At 45.0% G+C, this 16,920-nt stretch overlaps 1 protein-coding gene across 1 annotated transcript in view; it reads right to left on the reverse strand.

The window, feature by feature from the left end:
* The window catches only part of LDLRAD3 (low density lipoprotein receptor class A domain containing 3), a 132,943-nt gene extending 116,648 nt beyond the window's left edge, over nucleotides 1-16,295 (reverse strand). The window contains exon 1 of the mRNA XM_082000725.1: nucleotides 15,587-16,295. Coding sequence (XP_081856851.1) covers nucleotides 15,587-15,620 — 34 coding nt within the window. The 5' untranslated portion in view covers nucleotides 15,621-16,295. The remainder of the gene's footprint in view (nucleotides 1-15,586) is intronic.
* Between the last annotated feature and the right edge of the window lie 625 nt (nucleotides 16,296-16,920).

Below are 16,920 nucleotides of genomic sequence, written 5' to 3' on the forward strand. Positions count from 1 at the left end.
TCATTTGACTCAGCTAATTGGCCATTAAGCTCCAATAAGGTGGACATTTATCTACAGATAGAAAAAGGCAACGGGAAAGTAAGCAGCCTGAGGCTACTGTGAAGACTGTTAACCAAAGAGCAAGGCAGAGCGCCATTAAAACAATTAATCAGAAAACTTACATAGTCCACTGGCAGATTTTCAAGGATCCCATTAGAAATTTTAAGGATACCCAATCTGATTAGACACTGAAGTCTAACTCCTGTAGAAATCATTAATAAGTTGAGAGCCTTTAACTTTGAAAGCTTGAACATTATCAATGCTGTTGCAGGAATAGACACTGGACATTTCTGCTGTAACTAATATGCATCATTTTGCATAAGAATGGCAAAAGCTTTCCATACTATATTTAAAAAGTGAGACTGGTGAAAAGGTATAGCTCTGCAAACCAATGTCATCAAGTACCCACTACTTTTGGGTGGACTCTATTGATATAACTGAGACAAACACACACTTTTACATGTTACCTCAAAAAAGCCGACATCCAGGAACTCTGAATCAAGAGTTCTCTGTGAAATACCTACTATCATCTCAGTTATTGAAAAGGACAGGCATTTAAAAAAGAAAATCACTTGAAGTCGCAGTAAAAATAGGAAATTGTGCTGTAAAACATTTTGGTTTTACATTTTATGAAAACTGGAAGACAAATGGCTGTTGTGCTCTCACCCTTAATGGACATATAATTCAAGCATGAAATAGGGTCACTGAAACTATTCTGGACTCGTCTTTTTGGAAGAGAGTTTGCAATGAGAAAATGTTTCATAAAAGTGTGATGCTGTCACCAATCCTTACAGGAAAAAAAAAGCTGACAACACTACCTCAAACTTGTGATTTAGAAGCTAACACTCCTCATGGAAGATTTTTAGGGTACAACTGGTACTGCCAATTTATATTGTTTATAAATACTCTTAAGAATTCTACTAGCAATGTCCTTTTTTTTCTTGCAGGTACTCTGCTGATGTTCTAGCCAGATCACTTTGATCTTTGGCCAGAAGTACACTCCTGATTTGTTCATTGCACATGGTGGCTTCTTTTTGAGAGGAGCAAAAAAGAATTGGTTCCTGAAACTCACATACTGCTTGGAGATCTAAGGGGAAGCCCTCCACCTGACTGTAAAAGGACAGATGTTTGTGGTTTGTTTTAGAGTTCGTTTTAGAGTTCTGTCATGGTTTAGCCCCTGCTAGCAACTAAGCATCATGCAGCCACTCACTCACCTCCCCACACAAGATGGGATGGGGGAGAGAATCAGAAAAACAATCTCATGGCTTGAGATAAAAACAGTTTAATAGGACAGCAAAAGAAGAGGAAATAATAATCACTTGCATCATCAACGCAACTAAGCTAATTGGTGACATCAATATTGGAAGCAGCCTGGGCTGTAATGATCACATGCTGGTGGAGTTTGCGGTCTTGAGGGATATGGGGCAGGCAAAGAGTAAAGTCAGGTCCCTAAATTTTAGAAAAGCAAAATCCCAGCTCTTCAGGGAGTTAGTCAATAGGACCCCCTGGGAAACTGCCCTCAGGGACAAGGCAGCAGAACAGAGCTGGCAGATCTTGAAGGATGCTTTCCATAGAGTGCAAGAGCTCCCAATCCCCAGGTGTAAGAAATCAGGAAAAGAAGGCAAGAGAACAGCCTGGATGAATCAAGATCTGCTGGTCAAACTAAAGGGCAAGAAGGAAATGCACAGGCAGTGGAAGAAGGACAGGCAGTCTGGGAAGAGTACAGGGACACTGCCTGGTTGTGTAGGGATTTGGTCAGGAAGACTAAGGTGCGGGATGCCAAGAGTAACAAGAAGGGCTTCTATAGGTACATCAGCCAGAAAAGGAAGGTCAAAGAAAGCATAACCCCCTTGATGAGCAAGACTGGCAGACTGGTGACAACGGATGAGGAGAAGACTGAGGTACTGAACAACTTCTTTGCCTCAGTCTTCACTGGCAATCTCTCTTCCCACACCTCTCAAGGGGATGGCCTGCAAGATGAGGACTGGAGGAGCAAGGTCCCTCCCACTGTAAGAGAAGATCAGGTTTCAGACCACCTGAGGAACCTGAACATACACAAGTCTCTGGAACCTGATGAGATGCACCCCAGAGTCCTGAGTCCTGATGTAGTTGCCAAGCCACTCTCCATGATATTTGAAAAGTCATGGCAAGTCAGTTAAAGTCCCTGGTGACTGGAAAAAGGGAAACATTGCACCCATTTTTTTAAAAGGGTCAAAAGGTGGACCCTGGGAACTGCTGACCTGTCAGCCTCACCTCTGTACCTAGGAAGATCATGGAGCAGATCCTCCTCGAAGCTACGGTAAAGTACATGGAGGGCAGGGAGGTGATTCAAGACAGCATCATGGCTTCACCAAGGGCAAGTCCTGCCCGACCAACCTGCTGTCCTTCTATGATGGAGTGACCGTATCAGTGGACAAAGGACATGCTACGGACGTCATCTATCTGGACTTCAGTCAGGCCTTTGACACAGTCCCTCACAACATGCTTCCCACAAAATTGGCGAGATACGTATTTGATGTGTAGACTGTTCGGTGGATGTGGAATTGGTTGGATGGTCACACCTAGAGGGTAGTGGTCAATGGTTCAATGTCCAGATGGAGACCAGTGATGAGTGATGTCCCTCAGGGGTCCGTATTGGGACCTGTACTGTTCAGTATCTTCATCAATGACACAGACAGTGGGATTGAGTGTGCCCTCAGCAAGTTTACAGGCAACACCAAGCTGAGTGGTACAGCTGACATGCCTGAGGGATGTCCTATCATCCAGAGGGACCTAGACAAGCTCAAGAAATGGGCCCATGTGAACATCATGAGGTTCAACAAGGCCAAGTGCAGGGTCCTGCACCTGGGTTGGGACAAACACCTGTATAAATACAGGCTGGAGGATGGAGGGATTGAGAGCAGCCCTGTCTAGAAGGGCTTGGGGGTACTGGTGGATGAAAAGCTGGACATGAGCTGGCAATGTACGCTCACAGTCCAGAAGGCCAACCGTATCCTGGGCTGCACCCAAAGCAGCATGGCCAGCAGGTCGAGGGGAGTGATTCTGCCCCTCTACTCTGCTCTGGTGAGACCCCACCTAGACTACTGCATCCAGCCATGGAGTCCTCAGCACAGGAAAGACATGGACCTGTTGGAGACAGTCCAGAGGAGGGCCACAAAAATGATCAGAGGGATGGTACACCTCTTCTAGAAGCACAGGCTGAGAGAGGTGGCATTGTTCAGCTTTCCAGAGAAGGCTCCGGGGAGACTTTATTGCAGCCTTTCAGTACTTAAAGGGGGCCTATAAGGAAGATGGGAACAGACTTTTTAGCAGGGCCTGTAGCAACAGGACAAGGGGTAACGGTTTTAAACTAAAAGAGGATAGATTTAGACCAGATATAAGGAAGAAATTGTTTACAACGAGGGTGATGAAACACTGTCACAGGTTGCCCAGAGAGGTGGTAGGTGCCCCATCCCTGGAAACATTCAAGGTCAGGTTGGACAGGGCTCTGAGCAACCTGATCTATTTGAAGATGTCCCTGCTCATTGCAGAGGGCTTGGACTAGATGACCTTTAAAGGTCCCTTCCAACCCAAACTATTCTATGATTCTATAATAATAATAATAATTATTATTATTATACTGATAAAGGAATAGAGAAAAACACGTGATGCACAATGCAACAATTGCTCACCACCCTGTGATCAAGACCCCATCCCTGAGCAGTGATTCCCTCCCCCTGGCCATCTCCAATTTTCTATACTGAGCATGACGTCATATGGTAGGGAATGCCCTTCTGGTCAGCCTAGGTCAGCTGTCCTGGCTATGACCCCTCCCAGCTTCTTGTGCACCTCCTTACTGGCAGATCATGGGAAGCTGAAAAGTCCTTGACTTAGTATAAGCACTACAACTACTCAGCAACAACTGAAAACATCAGCGTGTTATCAACATTATTCTCATACTAAATCCAAAACACAGCACTATACCAGCTATTAGGCAGAAAATTTACTCTATCCCAGCTGAAACCAGGACAAGCTCACAGGCTAGAATACCACAGGGCTTCACTTCTCTCTTACCTTCACGCTTGCTGATATTCAAAGCCAGTACATTCACAAGATTGAATATGCCTAATACTTGGAGGTAGATCTCACCTTCTAAGAAAAGACTAGGAAACAAAAATTTCTTAGAGAATGTAAATCAGAATTCCAACAGGACTTGATTTAATAAAGGGCAAGTTTAGCATGCAGAACATCGGCTGCATGGTAAAGTGAATGATCTGTTAATTTAAAAGTTCACAATGGTTGTGCTGGGGGGGGGGGGGGGAGGGGGAGGGGGAAGTTGTACAATTCTACCTGTAACTCCATACAGGCTTTTATTTTGCTCACAGTCAGGTATTTGAAATTCAGCCAGAGCTTTATTAAGATATGTGACTAACATCAGACACATGGATTTTTTTTTTGTCCCTCTCTGCCTTCTTTCCACTTTTCAAAAGCTTGTCTTAAAAGAAAAAAATAAAAAAGCCTTTTTTGAGTTTACATAGACAGCAATCACCACAAACACACTGTTGTTGCTTGTTAGCCAAGTTTGAATTATGCTTAATTAGTTTAATGACTTAGTCTTTTAAAACTGACTGAGCAGCAAGTACAGTTCTTCCAGTCTCCAGGATTTCACAAGTGCAGTTTGCATTCTGCCAGCCTGAACGGATCTTGATTTCAGCATCTGTATTGTGTCTTTCCAGTTACACAAACAAGCAAAGCTGTAGACTATTTTATATGATGCCAGTCCTTGATAAGACATGTTTTGTATTGTTGTTCAGATCAAGGAAGATTTAGTTCCCCATCCCGAAGATGACCCATCTAAAATAAGCATTAGTGCCCCAAACACTTCTGGTAGATGGCCATTCTCCTCAAGACAATACACATGCACTTAAGGTTCCAGTTAGACCATATATGAACATCAGTAGTGTGCAGTTCCACCCAGCTCTTAAGATTGCACAGTTTTGGCCCTAGCCACAAGAGCAGCTTGTGCCATTGACAGAAGATGGGTTCACAAGTTAGAGGAGTTATTTTGCCTTTGAAGTTTATTGACTGCAGTGTTTCTTTTGGTGGTCAAGTGCTGACTGTACCAATTTCGTGAAGAATTGATGTGCTTTGGCAGGTGAAGCAAAGTAGAGCTACTCTGCATATTTAACACCACGAGGAACTGCTCTAACATATTTCCTTTCAGTCTCTCTAACAGTGCCCACATTCACAAATTATTTAGCCATTTATACATGCACACCTTGTACTGTCCGTCAAGAAAATATTAACTGTACTTCATAAATGATCCCTGAGAAACTGAGTAATTTGCTCAAGATGCACAATTACCTTGTAAAACTGTGTCAAGAACCTACAGGGACCAAGTCCCAGGCAGACTGCTCTAACCAAGCACAACCTTCCAAACTCAGCTACAGCAGAAGTTCCACATAGCCCAAACCTGGACGTTAAGACATAGCACAGCTAAGCAGGGGATAGGGGGAAGGACGGACAGAAGAAGAGCAAGTCCAGCAGCATAAGATCATCCTATGCATCAAAGTTTCCTGTCAGCCTGACCTTGGTACCAGGGAAGATTATGGAGCGGTTCATCCGGAGGGTGCTCACAGAGCATGTTCAGGACAACCAAGGGATCGGGCCCAGCCAGCATGGGCTCATAAAAGGTAGTTCCTGCTTGACCAACCTGATCTCCTTCTATGACCAGGTGACCCACCTAGTGGATGAGGGAAAGGCTCTGGATGTTGTCTAACTGGACTTTAGTAAAGCCTTTGACACCATCTCCCTCAGCATTCTCCTGGAGAAATTGGCAGCTCGTGGCTTAGACAGGTGTACACTTTGCTGGGTAAATAACTGGCTGGACGGCCAAGCTCAGAGAGTTGTGGTGAACGGAGTCAAATCCAGTTGGCAGCCAGTCACAAGCGGTGTTCCCCAGGGCTCAGTTTTGGGGCCGGTCTTGTTCAATATCTTTAGTGATGATCTGGATGAGGGGATCGAGTGCTCCCTCAGTAAATTTGCAGATGACACCAAGTTGGGTGGGAGTGCTGATCTGCTTGAAGGTAGGAAGGCTCTCCAAAGGGATCTGGACAGGCTGGGTCAATGGGCTGAGGTCAACTGTATGAGGTTTAATAAGGCCAAGTGCAGGGTCCTGCACTTCGGCCACAACAACCCCATGCAACACTACAGGCTTGGGGAGGAGTGGCTGGAGAGCTGCCCAGCAGAAAGGGACCTGGCAGTGCTGGTTGACAGCCGGCTGAATATGAGCCAGCAGTGTGCCCAGGTGGCCAAGAAGGCCAACAGCATCCTGGCCTGTATCAGAAATAAGTGTAGCCAGCAGGAGTAGGGAATTGATTGTACCCCTGTAGTGAGCACTGGTGAGGCCGCACCTTGAATCCTGTGTTCAGTTTTGGGCCCGTCACTACAGGAAGGACATTGAGGTGCTGGAGCGTGTCCAGAGAAGGGTAACAAAGCTGGTGAGGGGTCTGGAGAACAAGTCTCATGAGGAGCGGCTGAGGGAACTGGGGTTGTTCAGTCTAGAGAAGAGGATGCTGAGGAGAGACTTCCTGCTCTCTACAACTACCTGAACGGAGGTTGTGGTGAGGTGGGTGTTGGTCTCTTCTCCCAAGTAGCAAGTGATAGAACAAGAAGAAATGGCCTCAAGTTACACCAAGGGAGATTTAGACTAGATATTAGGAAAAATTTCTTTATTGAGAGTGATCAAACATTGGAACAGGCTGCCCAGGGAGGTGGTGGAATCACCATCACTGGAAGTACTCAAAAAATGTGTGGACACGGCACTTCAGGACATGGTTTAGTGTGCATAGTGGTGTTGGGTTGACGGCTGGACTTGATGGTCTTAAAGGTCTTTTCCAACCCTAATGATTCTGTGATATTCCATTGAATGCAAGATCCAAATCCAGAAGAAAGATGAAGTAGACCACAAAGCACAGGAAAGGCACCCACTACAGAATAGGGATACAAACTGGGACAAAAGACTGCAGACAAAGGCAGGCAGCAGAACGGTGCAGAGCATTTGCAATAGATAGAGGCAAGGGAAAGATGACAATTGCTAGGCCTACAAAGCATACAATACTAGCAGGTAGGTATGGGTATAATAAGCATACATACCAGCTTCCTTCTTTTATAAGTACAGAATCAAAAGCATGATGATGAAATCCACAGCTAGAACTATGCACCAATGGGTACAATTTCAGGTGAGGTGATGAGGCACAGTGGAAAAAAAAAAAAGAGGAAAGGGTACCGAGATGCAAAGAGGATGGAGGTAAGACAAACCAGGTGTGGAAAGAAGCAAGTGTAAACTAAGTCATCAGCATGCAGCTTCAGAACATGAGAACAAGGATACAGACAAAGAAGGAAAAGGAAAGAACTTTGAATTTGACAAGAAAGGGATTCACAATATGGAAAAATAATGGCTATTTTTTTAGCTGCAGAATTTTAGCTAAGCTTACAGAAAGACCAGCAGAAACATTTAATAGCCTGTGGCATAACTTACTCGTGCATCAGAACAGCAGCAGAATGCAAGTCTCAAGAGTGTATCTGCAGCCTCCAAACTCAAGCAGAAGTATTACCTTCTGTAGTCATGTGTAAGCAATGACCACGTTCCCTGTGAAACAGCCGCTAGCTAGCGGGTCCAATAGAGTACTGCACAACTGGTTACCTGTGAAGAGCACCCTGGACAAGCAACAGTACAACAAGTTGCCAACTCTTGCCCTGCCTTACAAAAAGGGGAAGAAAAGTGCAAATTGCCAAATACATGGCTTTTCATAATTATATCAATTTTTGTGTCTATGTCATGTTTAGAAAAATGTGAAACCTAAAACTCCTCTGTTTTAAAAATCTTAATGATTTTAACAACAAAAAGAAGAGAAAGGAAGAATAGGAATACTTGCGAAAAATTCATCATATCAAGAAAAATCTACTTATTTTGCATCCAACCCCTACCAGCAAGACAGAACTTTTTTTCAAGGCAAAGAGCTATTCTGAACTGTAGAAAAGATATGGCTGTTTTTTGTAGCATAAAGCTCTTGACTAAAATTAGGGTAGCACTAATAGCACAAAAGAAAGATGGGAAGAAAGAGAATTAGTGTCCAAAAAAACCTGATTAAACAGGTAAAACAGAAGTGAGTAGAGTGAGGAAAGAAATAGATCTTACCCAAAGTCATGCTGCTGATCAATAATACAACCTGGAGTAGATTCCTGCAGCACTAAGATCCTGAACAGTTTTGCCCTGCTGAGTACAAGTCTTCAGTTGACACAGATATGGCTGGCAGCAGCATTCTCGCTGAAGCTATAAGCATCATCTGACTTGTTAACAATTGAAATTATAAATTTGTGCAAAATTTATAAAGCAAGGAAAGGACTCCAAAGAATGAAGGAATCTGAGCACAAAGTGATACTTAGTAGCCAGAATTCACATCTTAATGTTTAATAGGACAACATACTTGCTGCAGTAACATTAATGCATTTTATCAAAAACATAGATAAATTCCCACAGGAAAATGTCACTTAAAATTGAATTTTTCATACAACAATCCCAGCTGTTTCAAAATAGACCAACATAAGCTATCTCATCCGATGTAATTGACTTCCATCTCAAATCTTCAATAAAAGAACCCCAACCAGGAATCACCCCCATCACGTTCCCCAGGAGCCATCTGGAATAATAATCTGCCTAAGGAGATGAAAAGTAACATCCTGAACACCAGAGACTCGTAGCAAGGCATGGCACTTGTGGATTTTCCTTTATTTTAAAAGAAAAAACAAATCAGGATCCCTACTCAACAAAGAAAGACCAATACAAAATATAGCACTAAAACCTGAAAATTTGTATTTTTTGCCCTATTGAAACAAACTATTTCATAACACAACAGCACACCTCAACCATATTCAACTCATATACTTCCCAACCTTTAATAAATTAAGCCTCTCAGGCTGCCTGAGAGACACTAAATCGATTTTAGAAATGAAGCCTCCTGGCTAAGAGGACACAGTATCAGGAAATCCAGATCTGCCATGAGTTCATCAGCCCCTTAATCCTAAATGATTCCACAATGGGTTACCCGCTCATTCTTATGGTACAGAGATCATTTTAGCCAAGTTTCACAGCTACATCACCTTCCACTCATTACCTCAGCTCCCTGTTCACTGTGGCATGTCACACACTGTGGCATGTCACACACTGTGGCATGTCACACACTGTGGCATGTCACACACTGTGGCATGTCACACACTGTGGCATAGCAACTTATACAACCATTTACTCATACACAAAAAGCATTTTTGCATTTTATGTTTTAATTGTGCCCAAGTTCACAGCCATCCAGGCCATAGCAGGAAGAAGACTTAAGGTTCACAGAGGAAAAATTTCTCACCAGCCACCCTCCCACAAATTGCTTCCATTTTGATTTTATTCATCTGTGCCCTTTTGATTATCCACCCACATGATTGCCCAGTACTTCAACACATTTCTCACACTAATAGGAACTACCTATTATTTTTCTCAAACTTTCAAAGAGGATGTATCTCTGTAAGCTGTAGTTAAATTAGGTATCTGATTCCACAAGCTCCTTTGCAATCAAGATGTGGATATCAGTGCAAGCAGCCAAGAACAAGAATGAGCAGAGACACCAATGGCTCCATTTAGAAATCTCCTCACTGCCTCAGCATTTCCCATGTGCAAATTAAAACACGCACACAAAAACCGATTAGTATTACACCATCTTCTCCCTCAAGAGGGCTTTTCTGTGCTGATACCCAACACTGCATGCAGTGTAAGGTTGGCTTAAACTGCCTTTTAATCTGACAGTTTTACTAGCACAAGAGGCTGCATGAAAAAAAATAATTCAAACATGATCAAGTTACTGCAGTTTAACAAGTTTCTACATGTCAGATAAGCAAATATCTGGATACACATTCAGTCCACGGCAAATGCAAATCTCCACTGATCATTTAAGTTACAAGTTTCATTATCAGAGATACTAATTTAGTTAATTGCTTTCTGCAGGGGTGTTTGCCAAGCTTTTTGGTTTGTTTTTCTTAAGCTATTTGTTTAAATTTTCATCTTGGGGTTTTTTTTTAAACACATATGTTTCCCCCCCCGCCCCCAAAATTCTTCAGCAGTCAGTAAATTTATGATAAACTGATTATACTAATGGCTGACTATACAATTACCTCCAGCCATGATCTACTTACATTTCAGGCAAAAGGGCAGTCTATCACTCAACATTTCACTTTAGAGATACCGTAAAAAACATCATTAAAACTGGTTTCACTTGAAATATTCCATTCTGCATCTTAGCATATCCTGTTACAAGATCTTGCCAGAGCAGAAGAGTTTTGCCTTAATGCTCGAAAAGACAAAAATGCCCCAAACCAAGAACAACTATTGAGACATAAAAATCTTTCTTCCTCCTCACATTCAAAAATCTACCTGCTGATAATGAAACTGTTTTCAAGTTCAAACCCTGAAAATGCCAGTTTAAATACTTATCACACAGTGCCTTCCACCAAAAGTAGGACATCCACAGCTTCAGTCTGCAGCAGGTAGGACAACTGAACAGTGACAGTCTACAAGGCTTCCCAGCAATTCATAAAACTCATCATTAGCTTCCACAACAGACAAGATACTGAAATGGAGAGCACTGCTATCATCACAGCAGATCTCACACTACAGATTCAGGCCTGCTCCATTACTGCATTTCTGCTTACACAGAGAGAGCAACCACAGGACAGGATATATCACAGAAACTATTCTGATAAGATTTACCACTTTGGAAAAATAGAATTAAAAACCAAAAAACAACCCAAAGACAAAATAAAGTCTGTTCCCAGATGATAAATTAATTCTGTATTAGGCCCTCCTATACTACTGCCCTGAAACAGAGATATGCTTGTACCTCAGTTCATTTCATCATTGCTGCTGTTTGTTAAACCATCACCTCCTGTTAGTCTAGCAGATTTACAGCAAAGGGAGCCATTTTATTCCTCACTTGGTAGATAATCAGCATACAAATGGAAGTAGGATCCAGGTTACTGCTGTCACAATAAACATATTACAGCATCACCAGAAAATCTTTTCATCCAAAGAAGTATGGAGCTTGCTAGTCTCCCACTGTATCAGGCTACTATAAGCTTGTAACATTTTACTTCACAAGTGTATGAAAGGTGCATTTTTACTACCTATTTTATAGTTAACAATCTCCATTTCCTATCACAACCTGTGACTGCAACATTGCAATCATGCTTTTACCCTCACAGCCCCTGGCAACTGCAGGCTGCTGCTGTGGCAAAGGTATCCTAAGTGGGATGGGACAGCTGGAAGCTCCTGGGCCCTGAAACTCCCCACGAAGTCTAGACAAGAACACATCCCTTTCCCTATTCGAACTATTCAAAATCCCTGAAGTTTACATGAAACTCACAAAATCATAATCTGCTTACTTCAGTCCCTGCATCAAAAATGTACTTGGCAGAGTGAAGTCTAACAGCCTCACACATCAAATGTTCAGTAATCAGAAACTGATTTGAGAGAACCTGTCTGGGGGTGCTGGCTCGTGTGAGAAATCCCAAACATTCTCCTCAGCATGGACATGGAGATTTGCACTAAGATTAGTACACCCTGGCTGCTCTCATCACAACCACTGGCAGACTTAAGTCTTCAGCAAATATCCAATGCTTGTTGTGCATCACCTATTTCTTCTATTACTTTGCCAAGTTGGAAGTTTCTTGACTTGCCAAAGCTACTACAAAAATCCTTTTCCGTCTCTAACACACTGATGTGCTACACAAGCCCACAGCTGACTTGTGTACTGAGACAAACACTGGTTACAGAGCACTAGATCCAGTAAGAGTTTTTAAGAGCACTGCATCAAAAATATGAAATAGATCTACTGTATACACAGGACAGACACGAGTGTCCAAGTACAGACTGGTTTTCTTGCTCACTCTACTTACACAATAGAAGAGCAGAACAGTATTCAGCAGTGCTCTTCCCACACAGTACATAGAAGTTTTCAGCAAAGAAATTCTACTAAAAGCAATACCTCTAAAGTCAGTACAAATGAAGATCCATGTAAGGAAATACTAGGTATTTCCTTAGTAGCATGTGGAAGTTTTAAGCTAGTGGACATCAAACAACACAGATCAACATTATTCTTCAATTATTATTCTTCAAACATTATTCATCATTATTCTTCAAACAACATCTACCCCTGCTTGATTTTGGGGATGTCCTGTTTTTTCCGAAGCTTTGGAGAGATAGTTGTAAATTGCAATGAAACACAAGTGGCCCTGCGTGCTTATGCTGTCTGTGGAACAGGGTTCCGATTCCAACAGTATTAGACCAAAAGCCTCCCCTTAATACAGAGCAAGCTGAATACATTTTCAGAGGTATAATACCTACGTTATATATTAGGCTTATGCATCAGAAAGGTCCTTACACTGAACTGTGACATCTTGAGGACCACACTCAGGAATTCCAGCCGTGCACAGCATTCTGACTCTCCAGCCAGCTGAAAACTGACATTTTTAAGACCTACTTCACTGCTAAAACAGGAAGGTTTGTAGTTTTCAGGAAAAAAGTAATCTTCCTTTTCTGCTCACTTTGTAATCATACATTTTAAAGGCAGTTCATTTAGCTAAACATTTGTGACTCCTGCCATCATTTCTTTCCTTAATGGACAATACACAGGTTGAAGAAAAAATTACACAAGTCTATTTTCAAAACATATTCAGTAGATTCGGGTTTCCTTGGATAAAAAAAATCACCTTGAAGATACAGCCCAGTGGTAGTCAGGATTACAGAGTTCATTTTTCTTTTAGGGACTGTTTACATTTTATTGGTTTATTCAGCTATAATTACTTGCAATTCTCTGAAGACATCCTTTCCTAAACTCACTCAGCTTGTATTGCTCAGTCTGTATTGCTTAAGTAATACAAACTGTGGAAGAAGATAAACACAGGTGTCTGTTTTCTAACTAAGAAACCTTCTTCTACATTAACTTCACCCAATAATGATGTTAGAGCCTAAGCTTGTAACTGGAATCCTTGCAGGACCTAACCTACATCCAGGAACTCCTGGGCTGACGCTGAGCCAAAGTAAAGCGCTGGGAACTGGGTCAGACCATGGCACATGCAGGGCAGCAGCAGGGGATAAGAGCTGCGCACAACCTGCTTATATGGGCAAGAGCAAGATGAAAGAGACTGGGTGTGCATGTGCGTGCACACACCCAAGAGCCTGACAAGACTTGAAATGAGGTGGGGACTAGAAAAGGAAAGCAAGGAATTGGGGAGCTCCTGTGCAGGGAACAGGGGTTAAAGCTTCAGATCAGTAGTCTCTTTCTGATCAATTATCAGTTGCAATTACAAATAGAAATTAAACTACTCTGGTATAAGTCCACACTTATAACAAGATAAAACCTTTCCCATGCAGATAAGGTCTTTCAGGATCAAAAGCACTATTTTGATCCAACTATAATATTAACAATAAAGATGCAAATAAAAGATCAAACTTTGCCTTGTAAATCATCACTGACACAATCCAAGTCAACAGTTACTTCTGCATGCTAACAGATCAACTGTTTAGATAGAGACACTATACAGTGTGTATTTTCTGTTAACTGGAATTGATCCCCAGGGTTTCAAGGTTTCCCATCTGTACCCAAAATAGACTCAGTAGGAAAATAAATATTTTCAGGAGTTATCAGAACTAAAATTCAAAACAGAGTGAAGGCCAGGCAGAGACAAACTAATTTTCCCTGTAGGAAGCTTGCAGGGGTGCCAAAATATACAGAGGAAGCAACATTTAAAACACAAATCCCCAAAGACGCCATACTTTATTCTTCAAAAGAATAACAGAACACATTAAAAAAAAAAGTTTCAGAAAGCTCTTTGAATCTGCCCCAAAGTAAGCCAGAGCCTCTGGTTAAATAACTGCAGGGTAACTGTTGGGCAAGAGTGGCAGTTTGCAGTCGAAAAGCTGAAATACTAACTTCCATATGAGAAACAGGTCTTCTTGGTCACTGCCCCCAGGCCAAGGTGGAGCAGGAACATGGTGTGTGGGTGGCTGGGAAATCTTCATATGTAAAGATCAGTATCTTGTAGCATGGAACCCTCCGTGTTAATCTAAGGGTGATATTACAAGCAAATATATTCAACACATGGAAACATATACTGTGCTATGAATAATTAGGTGAAATTTTGGTAACATTACTGTAGTAAAATGGAAATTAATAAGGAAGAACATATCACAATCCAGATAAACCTGGAAAACTTCAGGCAAAACTCAAAAAAGGAACTACTGAAATACTTTTGCGAAGACACTCAAACCTACATAAGAATTACAGATGTTGCAGATGAACTTTGTAGTTATGTAATTTCAAAACATTGCAAGTATTATTACACTTCTCCTTCCTACCCATCTACACCAATCTCAAAACAAACTTTTATCATGGAAGCTGTGAAACTTACCAGTTCTTCATGACAACAAATACTCTTCGAAAAAAAAGAAAAAAAGGAAATTGAACTTGATAATCCAAGTTTTACCCACTGTGTGTCATCACTTCATCGCCAAGGCGCGATTCGGAAACAGACACAGCAGCATGCAGCCAGGCTACTTACACTGTCTGGAAAAGTGCCCGCTAAGATCATGTTGCAGAAATAATTCACACCTGCAGCAAAGCTGCACAAAACATCATCAACTTGCCGACTTTGATGGACATATACCGACCGGGGGGGGGGGGGGGGGGGGAAGAGTTTCTACAAAAATTAGTATGAATAAAAAGTGGGAAATCCCTCTTCAGCACCCCAAACGAAGCCAGGCAGGACCCGAGAGCTTCACTTGGGTACACGGATCCCGCCGTTGCGCCGGCCCGAGCCCGCCGCGGCCCCACCAGCCCAGCCCGCCTGCCCACCGGCGGACGGTCAGCTGCACCCGCGACGGCCTCCTCTGCCCCACGAAGGGGGAAGGGAGAAAGGAACCCTGCCCGGCTCGGCTCGGCTCGGCCTGTACCAGTGGGGCCCCGGTCCCTGAGGCCCAGCGGCGGCTTCGATGCCCGGCGCGGCCCAGGGACGCCCGACCCCAAGCAGCCGCCCCGGAACCTCACGCCAGCCCCGGCCCCGCTAACCCCTCCGGGCGCCTCGCCTCTCACCGGCCCCACACACCCCCCAGCGGGGGCGCCGGGACCCCCCGAGCACGCCCGGAGAGAAAGGAGGGAGGGGACGGAGACGCGCGCACACCCCCGCGGTGGGCATCCCCACCCAGCACGGCCCGGCCCGGCCCGGCCCGGCCCACCCAGCGAGCCGCGGGGCAGGCGGTGCCCCGCGCCCGGCCCGCCAGGGGGAGGGGAGAGGAGCCGAGGGGAGGGGAGGGGAGGCCAGGCCGGCAGCGCCCCCGGCCCGGCCCGCAATGAGCCGCCGAGGGGAGGCGGGGGGAGGCAGGGAGGCCCCAGCGCCCTCCTCCGCCGAACGGAGCACGCCCCCTCGCTCCCGGGCAGCTCTCCGGGACGCCGCCACCGCCCGCACTCACCCGCCGATCCCAGCAGCAGCCACAGCAGCCACATGGCTCCAGTGCCGGCCACTCCGCAAACTTCGCGGCTGCTCTGCCAGTCCGGCCCCGACGGAGCCTGCGGCCGGGGGCGGCGGGAGGGCGGGGGGAGGGCCCGAGGGCGGTGCCCGCCACCGCCCCGCCCCGCCGGACGGTCGTGCCCAGCCGCTGCCACCGCCCCGGCCCGCCGGCGGCTCACCGCACCCCCGCCCGGGAGGGGCCTGGCCCCGGGGCGCGGCAGAGGGTCCAGTGCGGGGCCACGCCCCGGTCCCGGGAACCGGCCGGGAAGTGTTACGGGGTCTTCAGGCCTGTGGGCCTCGCTGCCCGCCCTCGCACCCGGGAAAGCCTAGCCGGGACCCCCGGTGAATGGGGGCAGCCGGCTCGGGAGAGCGGGCAGCGCGGCCCGGGTTGTCACCGAGCACGACAGCCCTGCAGGCCGTGCCGGTGACCCGGCCTCTTGCTCCACGGCTGTCGTGTGCCGTGCTGGTGGATCGCACGACTGTTCCAATCCTAGCTGCTGGCACCGGGAGGTTGCTGCTGGTGACCCCCAGCGCAGTGGCCTCCGCGCACCGCGGCAGCACACCGAACCACTGAGAGCTGCCCCATCTTTCTCAAATCTGTCGCTCATGAGACACCTACAGCCAGTCTTGAGGACCATCCACGTCCTCCAGGGTTGTGGTGGCAGTTAGCGTGTCACACAACAAACCCTACCCACTTGCCGTGTAGCAGCAGACAGGAGCCCTTTAGTGATGCCTGGAAGAGTTTGGGTCAGAGATGCATCCCTGCAGACAGGCCGTACCTTCATGAGGCGCATAAATACTCGCTCTGCCCCTTCTGCAATGAGGAAGGGGTATGTTGCTCTCAAAAAGCCTCCCTCTCCATCTTCTGATGCATGCTCCTCTCGTCTTCATTCCCTAACTGGAAGACAAGAGACGTTTTCATTATAGCCAGTGTATCAGGGCTAGCCTGTGGGATTTAACAGCCTTGTAAAGGTCTGAAATCCAGCATTTAGGAAACTTAAATTGCATTTTCAGTCTAGGAGCCCAATCCTGATCCCACTTGGCTTCAATGGGAGGAGGGGCAGGCATTGTTTTAAGGAACATTATTTTTTAGTATATAAAATATGACCAGGAGTAAGGAAACCAACATTAGCATCTGAGCCATTCTGCTTTTATGGGAAAATCGCTGCCTGTTCATTAAGTGGTACCTTTTCGTTGTAAAGTATTCCCCCGTGCATGTGTCAAGTACGTAAGTAGATCTGCATGTGTATAGAATAAAGTTTAAATCTCTGAAAAGCTTGCAGCATGTATTTAATA

The sequence above is a fragment of the Phaethon aethereus genome, assembly GCF_964289735.1.
Source record: "Phaethon aethereus genome assembly, chromosome: 5".
Lineage (NCBI taxonomy): Eukaryota > Metazoa > Chordata > Aves > Phaethontiformes > Phaethontidae > Phaethon > Phaethon aethereus.